At 36.4% G+C, this 25045-nt stretch overlaps 1 protein-coding gene across 4 annotated transcripts in view; it reads left to right on the forward strand.

The window, feature by feature from the left end:
- Nucleotides 1–642: 642 nt before the first annotated feature.
- LOC110828864 (uncharacterized) overlaps nt 643–25045 on the forward strand; it is a 55900-nt gene continuing 31497 nt past the window's right edge. The window contains exons 1-6 of one of the 4 annotated variants that reach the window (XM_022061969.2): nt 658–770; nt 1132–1213; nt 2855–3052; nt 4705–4893; nt 5901–6294; nt 24582–24641. In XM_022061969.2, coding sequence (XP_021917661.1) covers nt 2870–3052; nt 4705–4893; nt 5901–6294; nt 24582–24641 — 826 coding nt within the window. In that variant the 5' untranslated portion in view covers nt 658–770; nt 1132–1213; nt 2855–2869. Of the gene's footprint in view, nt 771–893; nt 1074–1131; nt 1214–2854; nt 3053–4704; nt 4894–5900; nt 6295–13670; nt 23624–24581; nt 24642–25045 lie in introns of those variants that run through there. The other 3 variants (XM_087357743.1, XM_022061970.2, XM_022061971.2) reach the window with 3 other exon arrangements.

Raw genomic sequence — 25045 nt, forward strand, 5'->3', positions numbered from 1 at the left:
GTGGGCTATTATTGAATAGTATTCCAGTATAAGAAACTACTTTTTTATATTTACTGAGTTTGATATTTTGGCATGTGAAGGTTACATCTATATCTTCCACTTACGTTGAGGATATCTGCTTTTGTTTGAACATTTTTAATGTTCTCCGCTACAAATTATAGTAATGAGACTAGGAATTTGCTGGCTAGTGGAAGAATATTAAATTTCTTAAACAATTCCCCACATGAGGCTTTAACTTTAGTGCCTACCATTATTTTATTGATTTTCCTGTGGATATAAAATACGTTTTTGCTGTCTGTTGAGTTTCCCCCCCGAAAATATTCCATGTGACATGATCAAATGGAAGTAAGCAAAGTAAAGTAATTAGTGAACAGACAGTCCTCATTGCAAAGCATATATCCGGAAGGCTCTGCGACCTTTCATTTCCATACGAATATTATTGGGTTTCCTTTGTCTTTTAAGGAAATGCTGAAATGGTTCCAGAGTTCCAAGTTGTTATTGCTTGGTCAGCATAGCACGAATACTCGAAGGCCCATCTGTAATATGATCACTTTTGTACTCCAACCCTCTGTGCTGTAAAGAGCATCATGACGAAATCAGTGAAAACAAAACGTTCGGATAATCTGTGAACGACGCTGCCGAATTTTTAACCACACAGAAACACAATTGAATAAGTGAATGTGTGACAGTTGTCTTCTGAATGGCTGTCAAATAATTTGTGAAGTTCAAAATATATCATTTTAGAGTTGGTGCATATTTAAGGAATTTATGTACGTATGTAAGGAAATAATAAGCATGTCACTGTTAAAAGAGGCAGGTGGACTGTAATTAATACAGTACTTAAAATGAATCTTCGAAAAATTACGTTTTTGCTGTGAAATCTATTGGGCTTGGAGAGATACTGAAGAGTTTCATAAATTATTTACATGATTGAGTTTGGTTTACTGTAAACAATTGGGTATTCTAAACAGTTTTCAATGTAGTAGTCATCGTGTAGACTTCACGAATCAGTAGTGTCAATTTTAGCACTTAATAAGTTTAGTGTAATATACGGTATTGCTAAGTATACTCATGTAAGTTTCGAAATTAAAATAATTATATTTTTGCATTGAGCTGTGTTCATTGTTACAGTTTGTACGGTGTGATGTAGAATTTCTGTCAAATAGAGAAATCGTGGAAAAACTTTATGGTGTCACATTATCTGCACCTGAATGTGAGCATTATATAGTTATTAACCTAACACACACAAAAAAATCCGAGTTGTCTAACCATGCAAACCTGCCACTGAGGTGTTGTTTTCGTTTTATGTGATATATGTACTGGAAATTAATTAACCTATGGCATGATTTGCTAAATTGTTTCACCTAATTTTATTATTGGAATTGGTCAAATGTGCCAAAGAGACTGCTCTGAGTGCTCATTATTTTGTACATATAATGGCATAATGTTTTCATATGTGTAATGCTCGAAGGATTAAGCTCTAGTTAATGATGCATAGGAAAAGTAATGAGGAAGTTGATTTCCCAAAGAATGCAAAGTGTGTTATAATGGAACTTGATGCACGTAGTTTTCTTATAGCATCTTTTTATTATGTTTGTATAATTTAATTGTATTTAAGAAGGATGAAAAATTAGGTCTTTACCTAGGTTTATGCCCAAAGAATACTGCAAAGTGGCATGAACCTGTTATTAAGCTTGGTTAGCTCAGGTGCCTCACAAAAATCATTCAGTTATGAGGGGATTTGTTGAGACTTGTGTTAATTTCACATGGGATGATCTTTGTGTGTGTGGGCATACTCAGAAGCAGAGGTGCATTACTTTGTGACTATTCTATAAAATAAGTTAAACTACAGTGGAACAGCTGGCTATGAATAACCAGCTGTCATTGTGGGCCTATGCAAGAAGTGTGCCATGTCACCTGCATGATCCATTCACCATTAACTGTTTAACCTGTTCATATAAGGATTTATGATAACATACAGATTATAATTAATATTTAGATTGCTTCCTCCTGCAGTTTGGGAGAGTCTTTACCAAAATCTAAATTTTAACATGAAAGTTAAAAGTTTTTAAAGGTTTTTTTTTGCACTAAAATTGTGGTTATTATTTCTGCACACAGATTGATTCAACTTAAGTTTAAGATGTGTACATTTTGATGTATTATACTAGCTAAGATAGAGGTTTGCCTGATGAAGATACATTGTATCAAAACATGTTGCCAGTGGATTACAATCAGAACAACTGTTCATAATTCATACTCATCTTCATATATCATGGTGATAAGTAAAGGAGGGTGAGAGTTCGCAGGCCATGTAGCACACATGGGATATGTAATAAATATATTGCTATTCAGATTTTTAGTTAGGAACGTGCATAGTTTCAAGCAACAGAAACCATCTTCATCAGGAATCAAACTCAGGACACTTTTCCTGAATGTTTATTCTCCTGTGTTCTTTTCCTGGTTTCAATAAGCATGCCAGGTTTGGTGCAGACTGGTTTATCTGTTGTTGACCTATAAGTGAACACGCACAAAAATAAACAAAACCACAGTTTCAGTTTTTTGTATAAGGTTAGAGAAAAATGTGTGTGTGAGATGAATCACTGTATCAGCTGTTTATATATTTTTAAGTCCTATGATTTAGGTATAATAAAGGTATTATGTAGTAAATTGTTAATTTAATTAAGTAAAATATGTATGTGTAACTAAATTGAGTCAATAGGTTAGCATTAGTCTTACGCTTTTCCAGTTTACAGTCGTCTACAATCCAGGGATGCCTTCCGCTTACTCCTCCTTAATGTTGGTCGAGAAAACTCTATCAGGAAAGATGAAATCATAAACATAATTTTCTTTTCAGAACGTATTTTAAAGAATGGCCGGGCAACAAATCTGCTTGAAGTGGAATAGTTTCCAGTCCAACATTGTTACAAGTTTTGAGAGTCTGTGGGAAGAAGAAGGACTTGTTGATGTTACATTGGCTAGTGATGGTCAGTGTATTCGAGCTCATAAAGTAATTTTATCAGCTTGCAGTCCGTTCTTCAGAAGAGTGTTTCAGGTAATGTATGAAATATTATATACTGTATTATGCCATCAATGCTTTTTTTAATTCTCTGCCTTGAACTAGGTTTTTAGGAATTCTCGTTAAGTTACCTTGAGTAATTATTGAATGTGTTTTTATTTTGTACCATGAACTGTCATTATACTTATTGACCCTTGTTAACATTTTGTTCCTTTATATATGCTCCCGCCACGGTGGTCTAGCGGTTAGAACGCTGGCCTTGTAATCCTGGGGTCTCGGGTTCGATTCCCGGCGGTGCCCAAATTTATAACTTGTGTTGGGCAAGGCCGTGGTCTAGGCAACACGGAGTTTTCCTCCGTGGCATCCCAACAATTACTCCATTCACACACAGAAGAAGGCAATGGCAAACCACTTCTGGATCATCTGCCAAGAACGTATATGAACAGGTCCCAGTCCGAGAAAAGGATGGAAGGATCCTGTTCATATGGACCTGTCGTCACACAGAACACTAAATAATAATAATATATGCTCCCACAGCAAGACATAATCTGAATATATTTGTTTTCTGTCTCTTTTTTCTACTCTTTTCCGTGGTCGTTACTATTATACGCATTAAAGTGTTAAATAGCAATGGTGAGTTGATACTCCTCTGTTTTAAATCTTGAAATGTATCAAACCATTCTGGTTTATTACCACCAGTTATTGCAGAGTTATCACTTTGTTTTACGTGCTCTTATTTATGTAATTGACCGTGCAACCTTTTATCATAATCGTGGATACATCATCCTTCACAGTTGTTCTTGTTCTGTTAATGCTCTAAAGCTATATCTGCCTCCATCATACTTCATCTGTACTTGAGTTTCTCCTTCTCCTGTAGTTGCCTATTCTTTTCTATTCTATTCTTACTTTTCCTGAAATTGTTTATGATATTTTCAGACATTTTATACCTCTTTGTCTTTATTTGTTAATTATCGTAATCAATTTCTTGTCCTTTGGATTTTGCGGCTGGAGTTCAGTGTGCGAGTCTGGCTTTTTGGTGTGAGCCGCATTGAATGTCGAGTATTAGCCAACATTTCAGCAGGCACTGCAATTGCCTGAAAGCTGAAGTAACATGTTATTAAATTTCTCATTCTTCTCTGTCTTTGAAATAATTTAAAATTAATATCCTGTCATAATTATAACTTTCTTTCAGAGTATTTTCATGTATTTTTCCGTGCTTCTTTCATTTTATATTTTCACTGTTTCTTTTACTAATTGCTGTATTTCCTTCTGTTCTGTCTTTGAACTAAGTCACTCAGGTTCCAGCTTCTGCGAAGTGTTTATTTTTTACAATTTATTGATGGTCTCTACTGGCACATTACTTCCACTGTTCCATTCTGATTCTGCCAATTAAATTTCATCTTCAGGTCACTTTTCTTTAACTCTTTACATTCAGTTTTACTTCATTGTGTTTATGGGTACAGATTTGCCAGTCATCCACTTGTGAAAATTAAGGGACATTTTGCATGGGTTTCAGTGTGCACAAATGTAACTTTTGTGCAGTAAGGTACATAGGAATTGAAATATTTTACAACATTCCTTATTCTTAAATTTAATGTATGTTTGTCCTTTTAATTTTAAAGTCGAGCGTAGAGCATATCCATGATATTTACATTTTTAAGTATAATGTGGCTATTATTTGATTTCAGAGCAATCCATGTCAGCATCCAGTGATCATTCTTCAGGATGTACATTTCACAGAGCTTCAGTCTCTCCTCTGTTTTGTATACAAAGGAGAAGTCAACATTGAACAGGATAACCTTCCTGCTTTATTGCGAGCAGCTGAAACGTTGCAGATTCGAGGACTTTCTGGAGCTTCAGAACAGGTTAAAGAGAAGGTATTTACCATTTCTGTTTCCCATATGATCTACGAGATTCGCCCTCAGTGGACTAGTGGTCAGCGTGCTCGCCACTGGACCCAAGGTTCAATCCCGGCAGAGGTCAGTGGATTTTTCAGGATGATAAAAATCCATAGCACAACTTCCTTAAGGGGGGTAATAAAGCCGGCGGTCCCATGTCGTAGATTTACGGCATGTAAAAGAACCTCACGAGCATGATACGAGATGTTTCGTAAGCAAAATTCAGCGGCCATTTCTTACCCAAGTCTCCAGATTAACTGCTAGATGGCTCTGGCAGTCAAATGAGGATTGAGTAGAAATTGTGCAGTCAGTGGGCTGGTCACTCACTGCTCTTAAATGCACACTTCGAGACCAAGAAACCTCCCGAAAAAGAGGCAACGAAAACCTACAACCGGGTTGTAGAGTCAAGAAACAATAGCGTGTGATCTACAAGAATTGGAGTAGTACAGTTAGTACAGAGCCTAGGCTGTGAGCTGGACTTCTGGGGTTCGATTTTCACCACAACGTCAAGGAAAGAAGTGTTGGTGCTTTATGTTTTTAGTCCTCAGTTAAAGGATAAGAGAAATGGTTATCACTGTCATTTTTTCAAGTATCCTGTTACGGATATCACAGAACAATGTTTATGTCTTTGAAGTCTTCTGAAGTGCTTTCTTTCTTTCTTTCCTTCCTTCCTTCCTTCTGTGAGTAAGTGAGTTCTTATTGGATTCTTTCACAGGTTATTATAGTTTTGTCTGTGGCATTGTATAGAATCTCTTGTTGTAGGTTTAATTTGGAATTCTGTTTTGATCTAAAGAAACACGTCGGTTGATTCTTGTCATCAATTTTCATTAGTATGTGAATTTTTTTGCTAGAATGGCACGAGGCACAGCAGTGATGTCAGTTTGCGTTAGTGCATGGCATATGAAGGACACCTTTGGAATGTTGTTGTACTCCAAAGAGTACACATCAACATGGTTGCTTCCTTATCATTTGCATGATCTTTTCAGATGGCAGTTTGCACTAAGAAAAGTGCTTTGGTACCTGCGCAGGAGAGTTCCCAAGACTCTGCACCTCCTGTGAAACGTCAACGAAGTTTGCAACAGTCCCAATCCCCACCTCTGCCTGATACCCCTCTCGCCCTTACTCCTACCTCTCGTCCTTTTCGTCCCCGACGCCCGTCCACGTCGTCAGTGGAACCTTGGGAGCAGCCTCAACAGCCAAGTGAACCTGAATTTCCACCTAAAGTTGAACCGAGGGACAGTGAGTCATGCAGTCTGTCCCCACATTTACTGTCGATGGAAGACCCACTTGAGGACAGCACAGATGGTTCGCTCGGAACAACTCTAGATCTGGCAGGGGCTGAAGGAAAACTAGCAGGATCTGATGCTAGTCAAGTTAAAGGTAAGATTTTGGCTTCAGTAAGCCCTTTTTTAAAATATCACTGATTGATTTTATTTTATTCCTGCTTAAATGTAGGAAGCCTGTGTTTTGTCAGTCAGCCGCAAAACGTTTGTGAACTTTTCTAGCGATACATTTTGTAGTGTTCTAATACATAATTTGGAGAATGATGTGATTGTGGAGATCAGTCATTATTTGGGTTTGAAAACATGCGGTATAGTTTCTGTGAACTTTGAAACAACTTCATCATTCTTTATATTTCTTACGGCATTGTCCGTTATCTTTTGTCTTTGCTTCTGTGGTCCTTTCTTTGGCAAGTTTCATTTACGTATATATTTTTACTCTGTTGATAAATGACAAGATATGTAACCCTTAAGGTACCATTTGGCTGCACGCGACAGAGACAAGCGACCGAGGCAGGCGACAGAGTTACGAGACCAAGACTGGTCGCTTCCTGTCTGCTCTCTGTACAATCATATGAAGTACAATTACGAGCGCGAGACAAAGCACAGGAGACCGCTCTCAGACCAGTAGTGTCTCGCGACGGGCTCAGGCAGCGCGTGTGTTGTTGAGTAAAATAATGACAGAAATTAAATTTACTGGTGACCAAGATGAGCAATTGGTAGAATTAGTAGCAGAAAACCGACCACTGACCACCGACAGAAAGATCCTTCTTTGCGTCTGGTTTTGAATATTGAACTCATAGGTTTTCTTTGTTTCTTTCGCAACAAATAACACAGCAACACATCATCTTCTTCGAGTAACCTTTTTAGAAGCATTTTTGTACTCATTTTTCACAGAATATGTGCACGTATATCTCAACAAAACAAAGAAAACAAACACTTTGCTGCATGTCTCGGTCGTCACCTCAAAAGTGTGTGGCGACAAGTTGCGATGCGTCCGTCTCCCGTCTCTGTCGCCTGCCTCGGTCGCTTGTCTCTGTCGCGTGCAGCCAAATGGTACCTTTAGAGACGTTATTTAAACTTCAGTTGTGTTTGTTTACCAGCGTATGGTTAGCAAAGACTCTGAAGTTTAAAGTAACAACAGAATGATTTAACCTTTAGCTTTTGTGTCATTCACTCCTGTTTCTATCCTCTGGCCTTTCCCCCCAGGCTGTGGCCGATTTTTATCCATATCTTACCATTTCCTCCAGTTTGTAGTGCATGGCCTACTGGCTGGCAGGGGAGATACGAACACCATCTCTCTGCTACCCACAGATAGTGCTGCCACCACTCCCTTATTTGCCTCTGGGGAGGTGAAACCCTGATGAAAAATACACTGTTTTGATAGTGTCACCAGTTTTTGGGCTTTTGTAAGGCTAGGAAAGGATCTCAGGTTTACCAAATGAAGCTCCTACCTTCACAGTATATTACGTGGCCCATTGTGCACAAGTTATTTATTTACAGAATTAAAGTCCCACATTTCTTCCTTATTGGTTTCATGTGGCTCTGTCCCCACAGTTTTCTACCATGTTCTGAATATTTAATGTACTTTATATGATGAAGGTATGAGTTGTGACAGTTACGTTCCTGGTATGCCCCCATGAAATCTGACTAATGCTTGCAGTCACTTTTGAAATAGTCTCCTTGGACATGTAGTGAGTTCGTGTTTCCACTGCTTAAAACATCGCTTTCAACTACTTTTATGGAATGCTCTTCAGGTTTTTTATGTCCCTGAATGTCGGCAGTGTCTGAAAATCTGTGGTTCTTCAAAGTGATTTTCAGTTTTGGCAATAGCCAAAAGTTGCACAGGGCCCAAATCTGGCAAATATGGTGGATGGTCCAATTTCAGTATTGATTTCTTTTTCCCAAAATTCCTAGACAGTGAGCACATTATGAGCAGTTACAATGCCGTGATGCATGATCCAAGCATCAGGCCAAAGTTGAGGTGTTCGCTGATGAACAGCCTCCTGAAGTTGAGTTATTTTGTCATCTTTCACATCTTTCCAACTCTCTTTAAACCTTTTATTTGGTATATATTGCAAACTGGTGCCAGAATCGTGTATGTTTAGGAAATTCAAGTATGTAGTGTGAACTCTGGTTTCATACATTGCTTATAAAGTAGGAAACTTTGAGATTTAGAATTGAGATTCCAAAAGCATTACTAAGGAAAGGATGAAACTTATTCTGATATTAACAGCTCCAGCACCAGACATGTCTCAAAATGTGGATACAGTTAGGTTGGTTTGCATCGCCAGCATTCAGTAAAATCTTCTCTGGCAAATTACCTGGGATACTGGGAACGACCCGTTCTTCAAGTGCCTGAGCACTGCGGGTCCCAACTTTTCATTGGCTTGATCTATAGACATTTGGTAGGACTCCTTGGACGAGGGATCGGCCCATCGCAAGGCCTCTACCTATTTACAGGACAGCACAACACAGAAAAACGCGGACAAACATCCATGGCTTGAGTGGGATGCGAACCCACGGTCCCAGCGACCAAGCGGCACAAGGCCCACACCACAGACCGCACGGCCACTGCGGACCCCCTGGCAATTACCTACGTTAATTAATGTCACATCAGAACCCTGTTGATGGGGATGGAGACAGTTCCCCCCGAAACACTGGTCTCTTTTTTTTTTGTAAATGGTTGATGTGGCTGATTGCCCGAGAAGATTTTATTGAGTTTATTTGCCATGAAAACTTCAAATCATATAGTGCCAATATTGTTTTGTAATATGCTTGTATATATTTGTTCAAATCTCATTTCCTAAGTCTGGCGTGTCTGGAATGCGGTCGATATTTCATACTATGTTAACGAAGGGCTGACTTCTTGGTCTTCGTCTGAAAACATTTCTTTTTACTAAGGAAAAAATCACACAGCAGATGAATCAGGTTAATTTTAGGATGTAACATAATCCCAGGTTGTGAAAAATGTTGGCACAAAGGGTAGGTACAATTTTAAATCTGTGCAGCAATGTGTGTGTTTACCTAACCTCTAGTAAATTTCCCTGTAGTGAAGTCAGTTTAATAATTTTACGCTAAATAAACCAACCAGTTTTTTATTTATAAGTTTGGCTTCGGGTGAGAGGTGCATGGAATGTGTGTTAACCACTGTTTCGGCATACATTGTAGTTGCCATTTTCAAGGTGGATTTGAGGTGGGGACAGTTCTGAAGGTCTTATATAGGCAGGTAGTGAATGGTGAGATATATTTTGTGGTTTGTTTGATGTGTTCTGGGCATTTCATAGGACAGTAATGTCCGAGTTAAAGATACGATTTTAAGGCCGCCATTCACAATCGCTCCAGATGGATGACATCCGAATGGATGACGTCCAAACGGATGTCGTCCAAAGAGGTACTACATTCACGGTCGCGTCACGCCAGTCGCGGTTTGTTGTCACTCTGTGAAGTGCGTGGTGTTTGCGATGGACGAAGAATTGTTACTAGCTACGGCAGTATGCCTGTATATTAAAAGGAGGAAACCAAAACGAAAGTGGTCAAAGCAATGGCTCTTAAACAGAAGCAATTTAAGTCACGTCAATTTAATTAGTGAACTGAGTTTGGAGCCGTCAGACTGGAGAAACTATTTACGAATGGATGAGTGTGCTTATTTCCGCTTATTGGGGCTAGTCACGCCTGTGATACAAAAACAGGACACGAATATGAGACAATGCATCAGTCCTCATGAAAGATTGTCAGCGACTTTGAGATTTTTGGCTTCAGGCATGAACTATGAAGAACTGAAGTATGTGACAGCTACTTCTCCACAACGTTTAGGAGTAATTATCCCCGAGACTTGCAGGGCAATACTGCAGTGTTTGAAAGGATACCTTAAGGTAAGGTCAGGATTATTACTATATTTGTTAAAATTTAATTAGTTCTAAATGTAATTATTTTTTTACATTTAATTAGTTTCAATTAGTTCGTGAATCACATGACTGATGATGCCACTTAAGAGGCGAAACATGTCTCATAATATATTTTAACTTATTTGTAAAATACATGGCAACTCTCTATATTTATCAATAACATCAATAACGAAATCACGCCCCGACATTATGCAACTTTCGACTTGACTGGACGAAGGCTCGTGGCAGACTGGCATGAGAATGGACCACATTTCCGCCACTCACGATACGATGGCGCGATGGAGTGATGGAGCGATCGGATGGATTATGGCTCGACAGAATATCCAAACGAGCCCACCGCGCCACGCCAATGGACTTCAGTTTCCGCATTCACGGTACAATTTTGGAGCGACACCGCGCCATTTGGACGAATGGAGCGATCGTGAATGGCCGGCCTTAGGGTTTTTATTGTATCACCACCTGCTCAGTTCTTGATGTTATGTGTATCATATTTACTATTTACACAGTGTTCCAGTTAAAATTTAATGCTAAATACAATAGTATATGTAAGCTTTGGTGACATCAGTGTAACAAGACAAATTAGGTTTTTTTTTAGTATTTGTTGCCTGTTTCAGAGTGTCTTACCAAACATTTTTCCTGCCGCAAACATTTTGTGTTCCAAAATTTTGTTCTCATTTTGTATATCGTTGTATTTGGTACTTGTTAAGATATTCATTGCTAAATGCTTCAAAACAGCAGTAGGAAGTTCAGATTGCAACAACAAATCGCTCAAAAGGTTTTATCTCCTGAAAAGTCTATGATACTGACTTATGTTGTTTCTGAACTCTTTGATATGTGTAGTAGTGGGTTTTTTATTTTGTGTTGTTAAACCTTCAGGTTATAATATATAGTTATATATAAATTGGCAGAAACGTGTTGAACACATATATAATAATAATAATTCATTTGTAGTTGTGGTTGTAAGTGTCTCTTGAGTTAGCAATTTTATTGGAATTTGCTGAGTACAGATTAATTTTCTTTATTGTAGGCCTGCATATGCATAATGTTTATTTTTATTTTATAAACAGTTGTTTGATTTGTATCTTTGGTGTATTGTTGAATGCTGTGCTCAAGTATGAAAACACTTACCCATGCTTCATTGTATGAAATATTTTTATAAAAATTCCTTAATTCATTGCCCTTATGTCACAGGTAATGGCAAGTGGCCTTACACCTTACACCTCTCTCTCTCACGCGCACATACGCACGCATGCACGCACTCATGCACACATGCACATGCACCAATTGAAAATTGTATATTAATCTAGTTGTAGAAAACATGAGTAGTTCCATTCAAGATATAATGAATTCTTCTTGGGCTACCAGCTGTGTCAGGTGGCTGAAAGGTGAAAACATCAACATTTTGAGAACCATATTCACCCTCATCCTCTGTGTGTGTACTCAACGCTTCAGTACACACCTGACATGGCTGGTAGTCCAAGAAGAATTCATTATATTTGGTCACCGTGCGAGCTTCAGATCATATATTCAAGATTTCTGAAGGCAATTTTCATTTCATGTAAAAGGGACATGCTTTATTTTTTTGTTTTTAATTTTTACTTACATAGAACTGAGGTGAATTATTTTCACCAAAGAATACTTACATTAATTTTACAAAATTGAAGATGGTAATAAAGGCTAAATATGGCATCTCCCTCATGGTTACCTACATTAGTTACAAATAATTGAAAGCATTTATCTAATGTTTAATAAGGAAGCATGTTACAAAATATGGAAAGGGCAGGAAATGTGTAAGGAAAGTTAATTGAAATCCTTATATTTTTTCTTTAGTAGTGTCCACAGATGTGAGGCATTAAGTCATGGTTGAAGGATTCTTGTACAAGTGTGTTAAGACTAGATATAGTAAAACCGTATCAATTTGATATTGGATCATTCAGAATTCTATCAGGCTGAAGTACACTGTCCAAGAAGATAACTCCTTTGTATTCTTTTTAATGTGGATAAAAATATTCAGTTCATTTGTGTTTTGAAGTGTTTAGTCCTGTGAGTACTAAAAATAGTACCGTGTGTCGCAGTGTGGATGATGCATAGTGGTTTCAGAATGTGAACTTTTTATACATTTTTTGTTTAGGAGATATTATTATTTACTTATTTTTTAATTATAACAGCATTATTAAATATTTGATAATGAAAGTAAACAGTTTTGACATGCATAAATAAAATTAAATATAGGTCTGTATGTTGTGAAGGATCATTCGAGGGAACAATATAAACGTAAGAAGAAAATGCTCCATTTTATTTTAGTCTTATTTTTCGCCGCTGTCAATTTGACAGAAACCGCCTTTTCATTTGCGTAACCTCTCTTTTGGTGATAAAACCATGTGGACTGTTGAAGGTTTTGTAATGTTTTGGCAAAAACTGGTGTATAAGATGCAGTATGATATTTAGGACCATTGTGAAGGGAAAAAAGAATGTTAAATACAGTACTTTGTGGTAGTTTATGCACTCCTTTGATTTTCCCAATTGTGTGGGTAGTGGTCGACCGTGAGCAAGTGGCTCTTGTGGGATGTGAGCAGTGACTGAAAAGATCTTGGTAGTTCTTATTTTGTGGTTAGCATTTTGATTTACTGAGGTTTTACTGTTGTAAGAATATGGTGTTTCTTTTAATCTCATTAGTTGTGGACTGTAAAGTGCCCATTTGTGTTGTCTTGCTTAATATGAATCCGTGGAGTTGTGACTTGCATGTTGTTATCACAACAGTTCTAATTTATTTGATACATATATGTAGTGTCCTATGAAAAATTTGAGAATTATAGAACTGATTTGCCAGATTTAAAACCTTTGTCACAATAGCAATTTTTGTTACTTTCACTTGTTCTAGGTTTCGTATCCCCGTTTAATGTTTCTGTTGGAGACATTGGATTTGAACACTGAACTGAATGAAACCTTAAATGGGGAGATTTAATACTGTGATGGCTGGGATGTTACCACATATTTGAGCTCTAAATAATGGTAACCTTAAACTGAGCAGCATTAAATGGGGATTCTATTGTGACTGTACTTCAATTAAACTACAGTAGAATGATTAAACATTGAACACTAATGGGAGTTGTCCAGATTATATCTTTATATTAGAGGAATGTAATTATTTTGGGTGTTTGAATGGTTTAATCTTTTGACATTCTGAAAATACAGCAGCTGACTGGCCTCACCTCTTACTGACAGACGGCTGTTGTGTGTGAAATTAAATATGTTGTGACAAGGTACAGTACTTTGTTTTTATGAAGTTTTTGTATGTAGCAGAAATTGTGGTTGGTTGGCCTGTGTGTATTGAAACAGTGGTGGTCATAGGTGTTGGTTTTATTGCACTTAGGAAATACATTGCAGCTTTCAATGCAGCTTGTAAATTGCTTTTGTGACTTCGTTTGAAGAGTAGTTTTGTGTTGAGGTATTCTCTTAAGTTAGAAGTATGTTGTTAAGAAGCTGGAGTTTCTGTGTAAATCTTGAGGTGGGCGTAGGAGAGAGAGCATGTGACTAACGTCCATGTTGTCTTGGTTGGCGTGCGTAGGCAAAGGTGATGACGAGTCAGGGCTGGACCTTCTCCTTCCCTACCAGAAGCTGCCCTATGCCTGTCTGCTGCCGCGAGCTCAGGTGCTGGCCACGTGGGCCAAGGCTCGAACCTTGGAGCAGTTGGCTTGTGACCTCATGAAGATCCTGTTTTCGACTGAGGAGCGCATCATGTGCAATGTAAATGGGAAGATGGGAAAGCGCCAGTTTAACGTGCACAAAATTCAGTTGATCCGTGAAGTTCTGCATTTCTTTAGCAGCCTCCCTGCAGCTGAATTTGAGGAACAGTGGAAGAGCTGTGTTACAAAGATTGATACTGCAAATAGAGGGTTGAAAAGGAATCTTGTACTCAGGGGGAGGAAGGCAACATGTCTGTTGTAGTTGGCTGCCAAAAATACGCTGTTCCAGAAACTACACGTGGGGTCAGCACTACACAGTGAGAGGAATCACATACACATGATTCAAGTTTATGGTGTTAACTGTTATTGAATAATCTAATGATAGGAAACCTTGATGATATTTTTCTGATACTGTAAAGTTCACCTACCAAACAGAACATTTGTGCATTTATGAGTGGCTTATAGCTGGGAAAACAAATTGGTTGCGTTACGGTACATAGTTGTGCCACTAAGCAGTGTGGTTAGTACTGTGGATTAATCTGTGGCACAAGTACATATTAGCTTAAAATATGTAAATAATGTTTGTGGATTGGGACAGGGCATAGCAATGGAGAGTTTATAGAATACTAGACGTACATCTGTTTGGTAGAATGTGTTATTTCCATCTCCGCCCATGAAAATTGAGATATTTTGCCAGCCCAAAGAGAGCACTAATGAAAGAATGATTGTATGACAAAGGAGTTTCATATTCATTTGATTAAGGGATTATTATTCAAGGTGTAATCTCAAGAAATCTTTGCTCAGCAGGAATATTAGGGAGAAGACAATCTACCTCTTTATTAACATGGCATGTGTTCTGTTGCATATTTAATTTGATACCATAGGTCTGATGAAACAAGTTTTAACTTCATGAGAGATGGAACTTGAACATTTAGATTCATATTTATTGATATCTTAGTAGTATTGTCAGTAACTAGTTCCAGTGAAATAATAAAAAAATAGTTGTGTACAAATTCAGAGCAGTAGAAGTTTTCTAAGGAATTAGATTTGGCCTTTGAAGTTGAGGGCACGTGTCAGACATTCATGTATCAAATGTGACTCGACATTGAATTTTAGAAGGAAGACATATTTGATAAAAAACAGCTTATTAGGAATTTTTTATGGCTGTGTAAACTGATAGTTTGTATTAGTCATGCAGTTAGCATTGTAATTGATAAAGTCTGGAGTCATGAAACAAGCAGGTAATCTTTAATAGCTAGATATACAAATGTTAGTTATAATCATAATAATGTGTCCAAAATAGTCCTCGTCTATGTATTTATGAGCCCAAACTTTGATAATTTTACATCTAAATGCACTGTACCAAAACAGTTCCTGGTTCTGTTTGTACTTGCGAGGAAATGAAGTGCCAAAGACCGTGGTGTAACTTTGGAACAATAAAACATACTTTTCCAATTTTCTTTTATGGCATTTTTGTTTTCAGATCAATTTGGAGTCTTTGTGTGCACACTTTGGATTTTGCCTAAGAATTTCCATCCAGTTTCATGACAAAATATGTGCCAATTTTTAAGTATAAAGTACAGATTTGCTGTATTTATTTTTCGAGTTTTATCATATTTATAAGGTTAACAGATTGAGAAGTCCATGACAGAAACTTTCAGCTGGCTGTGCTGTTGAAAATGATTTCAGTGCAGTTTTCATATGCAGTATATTAGTTACAGTTAAAATGTCCTTGAGATGTAAAAATCAAAGAAAGGACCTGCTAGGTCATATTGTCCTTAACCATGTTAGGGTATTTGTTCATGTCCATAACAGTACCCAATATATTTAGTGATGTGTATAGAGTATTATATTTGAGACGCAGTATTTATGTAATATTAAGTAGAATAAATAAATAGCCTTGTGATAATAGATAGTCCTGGTGGTTGGATGTATTCTATAGTGTTTGTTGTAGTTTGGTTGTGAGTAGGAAATTGTCTTCGTAGTTCAGATGAATGTGATATGGAATTGTCATCTAAGTGGTGAATAGTTAAATTATGTGGCAGCCCTTAATTGATGTGGTGTTTAGGGTTCAGAAACCCAGTGCGGGATTAACAAACAGATTAGTAGGATCTATTCTTAAAGCATGAATGAAATTATGTTGAGCCATTTATGTGTCACCAATGTTATCCAGAACTAAAGTTTGCAAAATTGCATATGCAGAATTGGATAGTGATGAACATTTGAAGGGGTGAAGCATCTGGGGGATGATGTCCACTCCCTTCCACCTAGTACTGATGTTAAGATTGCGTGGAGCTCCACTCCCTCATGTATCTCCAAGCACTCTACTACATATCTGTGACAGATTTGCCTTCTTCGTATTAAACTTCAATGGAATTGAAACAAAATTTGTGTAAAACACTTAAAAAGTTCACATTTGATACTGGTCTCTTTTTTAATAAGGAACACACATTTGGAAGAGACAGTGATAATGATCCAGCTTAGTAGTATCCCACATTAATCGGTAGTTGGTGCATTCAAATTACTGTGCATTATCATTTATATCATAAAGATGAAAGCCATTCAGAAACATCACTACGTAAGTGACTTGCATTTCATAAATTGCCGTGTTCTTTCCTTTGAGAAACACTGAAAGTTGTAATTGTGAAGACTGTTGGCAAGTATGATGATTGTTATTATAATATAAATGACAAAAACAATGATAATATAATCAGTCTGTTAATATGTAGACTTCTTTTTAGCAGTTGTCAAAAAAAATGTCTTTTTATGATCTATGAATACTTGGCAAGAACAACAGTGTTCAATGATGAAGTTGAATGCAACTGTTACTTTGCAGCTCTTGGCTGGAACTGCATTACTTACCTCCAAGAAATGCAAGGTTTTTCCAATGTTCTGTGAGAACAAAATCAACTTGACTGTGTTATAGCAGTTCCTTCCAGTAGCCAGGAAGTGACTGTTCAACTTTATCGGTGAATGTACTGCATTTGTAACCGAGTGGATGTCAGCTTGTAAATTGCAGAGAGACATTGGTATTATTAATTCAAAAATAGTATCAATTTTTATTCCACTCTCATTATGTGACACTTTTTGACAATAATTTAATAATAAATCTCAAAACTTGTAGTTATAAATTCAGTAAAAGAACTGCAAATAAGGTTTGTGTCAATTACTGATTGTATATTATCATCAGAATTTTGGTGTGCAGTGAATTTGTATTTGTTCATTTCGTATTAAATACTAACTTGTAATACAGTTCAAAATCCAAATGTTTTCTTAGTTGGCCACTTTCTATTTAAAAGTGTAAACAGTTTGTTTGGCGCTTCCAGTATAAAAAATAAATTTAACAAAATTCCATTTTTCATTGTGTGGATTGCTGGGCAGTCCCAATATTTACAGTTCTTATCTTTGTCTTCTTTGACTTGGTATGCATGCTTGTGTTTCTGGTGAAGCGGTGGGCACATCTGTTTCACAGTAAACCATTAATTGTTAAATGTTTTGTTGTTGTAAAGCGTGATCAGTAATTCGGTTGCGGAAAGTGAGTATGTACACGTGTAACAAACTGATTTGAGACAGCCTGAAAGCAGTATGTAATTTGTGTCTGAGTTTTGAATTTTACTTATATGTATATGTCATATGAGCCACTGTTTATGTACTATAAATGCTGTTATGTATTTGTAATTTTACATGTAATCCGATTTGCTAATATTCCGTAAAAAGAAATTTGTTCTGGATTGGAAACTTTGGTGAAACATAAATGAGAACAAGTCAGGTTTAAATCGGTGATGATGTTGCATCTTGTAACCAGGTACAAAGAGTGCCTGTCATTCAAGGATTATCTGATTGTGCTCAAGTTTGGTAAATTTGTGTGATATTAGTACACAGTTGATAATTTACACTTTTGTGAGTATGAATGCTGGCACTGAGAACTTGGTTGGGGTGTCCTTCGGAAGGCGTAAACTTTTCACCTGAAAGTGCTGTGTTTTTAGTGGAAATTTGCAGGGTGTATAATTATTTGTTGTTTGGGTGGTTGTGTGATAAAACTGTGGTGTCTTTTTTGTACATACGTGACTATTTTTTGTTTGTATTGAAATGTCTTTTACATAATTTTCTATGTAAAATATTCTTAATAGAGGTTGGTTGTGTTACATTATACAAACTTGCTGAATTTTTTAATGTTGAAAGAAGTTGGGCACTTTGATAAATATTTACTGGCATTTTAAATGTTTTAAGGAACAAATGATATGAAAATTTTAAGTATCGTGCATATTAATTTTCCGTGTAATTGGTGACTAGTTTGAAAGACTGAAACGTACGGAGTTTTTATGACGGGCCATGTAATGTGCAGCTTATTATTTTCGGTTGGTGCTGTAATGTAAATATTATACCACACTGGTCTTCGTGACAAAATTAAATTAATATGCAAGGATGCCAAGAGAATGTAAAATGTGTGAATTTGTATTAAATTACTAATGTTTAATAATGTATGTTTAATTTTGTAAGAATTGGAACCACTCATTATATTTTAACTTGAATTGAAAATTCTCGATATTTGTGAGGAAATCTGTGGGATTTTCCAGGTCGCAGACATTTACTTTTCATTATCAGATGAACTGTTTATGAATCCTTTATGTTTGTTATCCAGTATTTACAGAAAGTGCATAAAATTAACATATTAAAGAATGGTTTTTATTTGCATATTTTATCACAGAAACTATTGATTGGTTTTTGATGAGGTTTGATACTGAAGTCTGCACCTAAGTTGTCATGTAAATTTTATCAGATCATTATAACATCTATTTACATAAGCCCAAAGTTGGTTTTATCAGCTCTCTGGAAACTGACTTATTGTACAAAAATTGGTACATGACATAAAATACAGATCTCATAGAGATCTAAAATATTTATTTGAAATAATTTTGGATGTGATTTATATTTTATGAAGCTCAGAGGGAAAATTATGTATCCTTCAACAGTAGATTTGTTTCTCGGCAATTCTTGGAATGTATTTCTGCCACTAGAGTGCAGCACAAGGTAGATAAGCCAAAAAATAATATATCATTAAATTATCACACCAATTAAATAATGGCTTGATGCTGTTGGTCAAAATATTTACGATGTATTAAGGAATCTGAATGTTTATTGTGATATCCAGTCCTCAGAGAATGTGCTTATTCTTGATGTGTGGGTGTAAAATGTTGCTGTATTCATCTGTTCTTGATTGGCTTGTTTGATACTGCACTGGAGAATGCTTTGCTATTCTTATTTTATTCTGTCATCTGTTGTAACACGAGACTTGACAAATTTAATTTGTTCATATGTCACAGAACAGTATTCTGAGGGCAAAAATGCTCTCTTACACTGCCTTCTAACAGTTGCTACGCTCTGTGGTGGCAACACCAGTCCTAGGGTAGGGCAAACAGAAAAAGAGCATATTTTATATTTGAAGGTATTTTTTTCCAGTTGTTGTCTGCAGAAACTAAAGAAAATTGTGGAAATGTTAGAGTTCAAACATTGTCTAAAGTGCAACGTATTATAGTCTTAATTTTTTGTAAGAGAGCTAAACATGTCTTGGCCTTTGTTTACAAACGTTTAATCCGGAGTAGACTGTGTCTTCTGGATTTCAGCACTACATAGTTTTGTAAATAGTTACCAACATTTTAGAGGTACATACCAGCTCCATCTTCAGGAGTCACAACCCAGAAGACCACAGTCCTCTTTCTCACCATCATGAAAACGTCAAATCTCAAATTTAATCCAATTTCAATAGCTGTTCTTTTTACATCGTGTTATTCTGTTTCGCCTAGCAAATTACTACTATTAAACAATAATCTGTTCATTGCTAAAACTGCATTGTGAGATGGGACTAGCTCATACTACAAATTGTTTATTTGATAGAGATTTGTAAAGGCATTTTGCTAATTCAAAATCAAAAATACTGCAAAGAGTCCTGTTTACCCAACATTTTGTTTCTGAAATACAAACCAAAGTCTGAATTGTAGTACGCAACTGTGATATGTTCAGAATGTTTTGTGCTGTTTGGAAAGTAAACATGTACAATCTGTGAAGAATGGGTTATTTTCGTAACGCTTTAACAGCTGTCTAGGTAGGTCGTTTAACATCAACATTTGTGATGAGTGAGGAATTGATAGTGGAAGAAAGAAAGACATGTCCGTTGTGGTCTTCTGGGTTGTGACAACGCAGTATTGTAAGTGGTTACACCTCCATCTTCAAGGTATCGTGGATGCTCCTACAAAATGTTGGTTGCCACCTACAGGACCACATGGCATCACAATTCAGACGACCACAATCGGCATCTTCACCACCAAGGCTCTCAGATCTAGAGGTCAGCATGATTAAATTTTATGTTGTGTGTGACTGTGATGCTTTATCCACTTTGGTTTCACAACTTGGGCAGATTTTTCCTGAAATCAGGTGACTATCTTGAGATCATGCTAAGTGGGATACTGTGCTTTATTGCTAGCATGGGGCTAGTAGCGGAGTAGAACAGAGGTGCACAAAAGATCAGTTACTGGTCACAGTGCAAGGGTTGCCTTCTTGCCTACACCCCCATTAATGTACATACATAATTAAATTTGGTGGTTTTATACCAAAGTTGTAGATAAAGCTTTTGGATCATCTTGGAGGGATGTTGGTGCCAAAGGTTACAAGATTAATCTTGTAGCAGGTATCACCGACTCATTATTGTCAGTACAGTAAGATCCATGACTAGTTAAGTTTTATTGCAAAAGAATCTCTTCAATTTTTGGGTACCTTACGCTTGTTGCTTTTTTTGGACACTCGTCCTTCTTATAAAGAAGAGAGTTAAATTGACGTTTTACATAAATGCTGATCTTGAACATCTGAAACAACAGGATTTGATGCATTCATACCTGGATATGTCAGTACCCATTAATTGCAGCTGCTTTCATGAGCAGCGTGATTTGAGATACGAATTTAGTCCCTGTGCTTTGCAGTCACACCTCGTAAACATCCAGTTTGATCCTTTCAGTATTAGGTTGACCACATTAATTTTAGTCTCTGTTATGTTGTGTTTGTCCTGACCCTAATTCTTGGTCATTGTGCAAGATTATCTCTTCTAATTTAATACCTCATAATTTATTTTTGTATTTTAAATACACGTGTTTAGGATGCGCTAGAAATAATTGTGTGAATGTAGACAATTGTTTGCACAGTAAAGTGTGGGACAAGGTGATGTACTTGCCCTTGGTAAACAAATTACTGCATTGAAAATGGCAATCTTCTGGGTTGTAAAGCCCTGTAGTTTGGTAGAAGTTTACAGATGTTTAAAAGTTGCTTGCTGTCTCCATCATCAGGGTGATGAAATATTGCAAATTACTGTGCACCAGTTTGTGAATCAGAAGTTGGTGTCGAGTGCTCTGTTATGTGAATGTGATCATGAACATTGAAATGTGAATACATTTCAGTTGCTAAATATATTATGGAAAATATAATGAGGGTTCCTTCATCTTTTTATTTTGGTTTTTGTAATTTGGCTGGTTACGTCAGAGAGTAATGAAAAACCATTCTTATGGGCAAACATTCTGTACGTGAACTTGAACTCTTTGTGTTGTAAAAACGAATGTGGTATTTCATTTGAAGTAATATAATCATTTCTAGAAATATGTGCTTGCGTAGCGTACTAATATTTTCAGATTCTCATTTCAAGCACTGGTATTTATCCATGTAAATCCTATATTATATAGGAATTAAGTAGAAGTAAAGTTATAGCTGTCCCACTATACGCCATGTAGGCGCTTGGGGGAGAGAGGCGGTATAGCCCCTACTCATTGTTGACCTGATCACTAGATGGGGGAGAGTGGTCAGCATCACGCCTCAGCCATGCTTTACCCCGGGAAAGGACACCAGTACCCAATGGATAGACCAGTCTGGACGCAGAGGCTAGAGGAAAAATCCTCTGCCCCCGTCGGGGATATGTTTAAATATTTTAAATAGTTAGGAAATGTAATAGTTCTGGCTAAAATTTTGGGCATTATTAGACAGTGAATAATGTCAACAATTTTAGCCAAAACTATTATAATACACCATCATTAATATCCTTTAGAATGATCTTGGTTAAGAATTGGTTGTGAGTACAAAGGATATGTCATCAATTATGTTTTCTGAACGACATCTGCAGAATAATAATAGGTGGTTTGAGGTTTTTGTTTGGTGTATATGTATACACAAGGTGACTGTAGAAGGACTTCTCAGTTTTAAGATTTGATGTAACCTTCTTTTTGAGACTGTGAGCATAGGATTTGTTAAGCCGGCTACACACATACAGGTATACCTGTACATGTGTAGCTGGCCTTATGTAATATCCAACTCATCAATTTTTTGCTGTTTTCCCACGTATCGATGACAATGGAAACAAAAGTCTTCAGGTTTGCCATATTCTGAATCAGTGGCATCCAAACACCATTAAGTTTTTTGTGTGAAGATTATGAGAAACATTAAGTATGCCTGCCAAGAAAATTCTTTGTAATCACTTATGGCAGCTGTAGTGGCATGCTTGATTGTACCTGGATCGAAACTGAACACCATTTGGACAACTGTGGCATTGCAAAAAATGCTTACATTGAAACTTCTAAGGGCGTGAATTTTCCCTTTGAGAGGTTCTCCAAATTTCATAAAATTAATTACTGCTTCTTTTTAATGTTGTAAGGGTTAATAACTTTTAAGCGAGTGCTATTCTATTTACTACAGTAGGCACGTAATGTCACTGTAACATTTTTCAAATATGCAAACTAAAACCTGTGAGTTTTAGAACAGTTTACGCCAAATTCTGTCTCAAATTGAATAAGACATTAAATGTAAGATTTGAGGTTTTCACAGCGGTGAGTATGAAGATTTCTGTCTTCTGGGTTCTTGCGCTGTGTAGTCCGGTCGATGTTTACCAACGTTTCAGAGGTCATACTGCCTCCGTCATCAGGGCGATGAGTCTGAAGATGTCTTGTCTTCTGGGTTGTTGCGCTGTGTAGTCTGGTCGATGCTAACCAACGTTTCAGAGGTCATACTGCCTCCGTCATCAGGGCGATGAATATTCATATTAACATCGACCAGATTACACAGCCCAACAACCCAGAAGACAGAAATCTTCATACAGAGTTCTTTTTAGTGACTTTGTATATATGATCGTCATCATACAATGGAATTTTTGTTTTTAATTTTGAAGCTGAATGTTAGAGATCTCCGATTCCATCCCTTTCAGGGAAGTGCAGAATTGTTATATTTGTATAGAAATTTTATTTGAGGATGCATGTGGATCATAATATATATTGAAATGATTAATGCAATGGACATGTTATTGAGGCACTTTGTTGTTAGTCCAGTGTCATTTATGGGAAACGTATCATTATGTAGATATACTTGTAACTGATGTAAAATAATGGTAACAGCAAATAGCAAAATTACATAACATACTGGAGTAAATTAGTGTCCAAAATTAGGGTGAACTGTTAATTTTATGGACTACCTTATATTCTTTCATATTTCAAGGTTGTTTTAACTGGTAGTGATTTTGTGTAGTAATGTTGAGGTGGCTATGTGGTTTAGTTTGAACAGTTATCAGTATTGTGTAAATAAATGGTAAATGTGTGTGGTCTATGAATCTTGCAATAATTACTGATGCTAGTGAAATGTTAATAATTAAATAAATATTGCCCATGTTGTATATGAAATGTGTGTCATGTGAATGTACTTCATTTGTGTAGTATTTTTTATTGTTTGTCAGTATCTTGGTAATGTTGTTAGCAATAATGTCATTGTAATGCGTTATTTAAAGTAACAAATAAATACTTGTAGTTTTCCTGTACAGATGTGGTGTGAAGATTCTTAACCAAAAGCATTTAAAACTAACTTCCTTTTTTACTTTAACTATGCTAGAACCTGTGTAATGTAACTAACATAATTATGTTTGAAATAATAGGTCCTTAATGAGATTGTATTGTTAGAAAGATAAAAAAATGTCCTTTGTGTTTAAATATTTTTCCATGAAGTACAGCATGAGATATGTGGTTATGTTACAAAAATCTGTTGTAACAGACACGTGTGCAGCTACGTTTCTATCCCCTGATGGGTCAACATAGCAGAACTGAAACTTGAATTGGCATGTACAGAACACTGACATGAGGTGAAACAACGTGTCAGTTCAAGATGAAGTTAAATTCTTTATCTTAAAATATAAAACCGGATTTTTACTAGATGCGCACAGTCCATGAAGAAATATTTACATTTCATTCTTTCCATATTCCACATTTTTATGTGTGAACTTTGTGAAGAAATTTAAAACAAGCTAAATGTTAGAAATTTAATTGTATGGAAAATTAAAATCACATTCTTTATGTAATGAAAAATTTGCAAAAGAAAAGTAAGCATATTACAGAAGGCTGCCAGTGGGATGGGTGATTAACCTGTTTATGGTGATTAATGTAAGAAATATGTATTTGTTATATTAGAAAGAAAAATTGCTGTAATGAGCCTGTCTGAAGATTGGACACTTGGGGTTTGATCTTCTTCATTGCCATGCCTTGAACAGGTATGAATGTTAGCGGTACCCCTTTCCTGTTGATTACAAGCGGTTGTTTTCAGTGTCACCTTTTATCATCACTATAAATATTACATACATGTTCATGATCTCTCACTGTAACAAATTAATTGAAGAAAAATATTGCTTATGGGATTTTACCCTTTTGTTATTATTTTTCAGTATTTATTCTGTTTAATGTTTCGTTTTTATTTTATTTATTTTTGTTGTATTTTATTTTCTGCAGGCTTTTCAAAGTCAGAGGGATCAACTTTTAATGCAGACCCAAACTATGATCCAGCCCAAGGTAAGACTGATTTTGTGTATGCATGTGGGTAGTAAACTGTAACCCACAATTAAGTACAAACGACGCTGTTCTCTTCCGAGATTTTTCCACTTTATGTGGTGTGTATCTAAAAACAGTATTATTCGTAAATACAGCGATTAAGCTTAAACATGGAATTATTAATGAGTGAAATGTATCAGAATATATTTACTGCCTGTGGTTAATTGAATTATAGAGAACTTCCATGAAAGTATGCAAATGTAGGTGTTTGTTAGGTTAGGTCACAATGGAATAAAAAATTGTGACTTAAAAATATCACTGTGAGTTTTATATCTTGTTGGGATGTGAGCTCTGTTTATTGTTCACATATGCTAATCTGTAATCCAGCTGTTCCCATCTAAGCTGTATTGTCTTGGATAACTGCA

Source organism: Zootermopsis nevadensis, unplaced genomic scaffold (assembly GCF_977971745.1).
Source record: "Zootermopsis nevadensis isolate Lab colony 2312 unplaced genomic scaffold, Znev_1.0 Znev_ptg000002l, whole genome shotgun sequence".
Classification (NCBI taxonomy): domain Eukaryota; kingdom Metazoa; phylum Arthropoda; class Insecta; order Blattodea; family Termopsidae; genus Zootermopsis; species Zootermopsis nevadensis.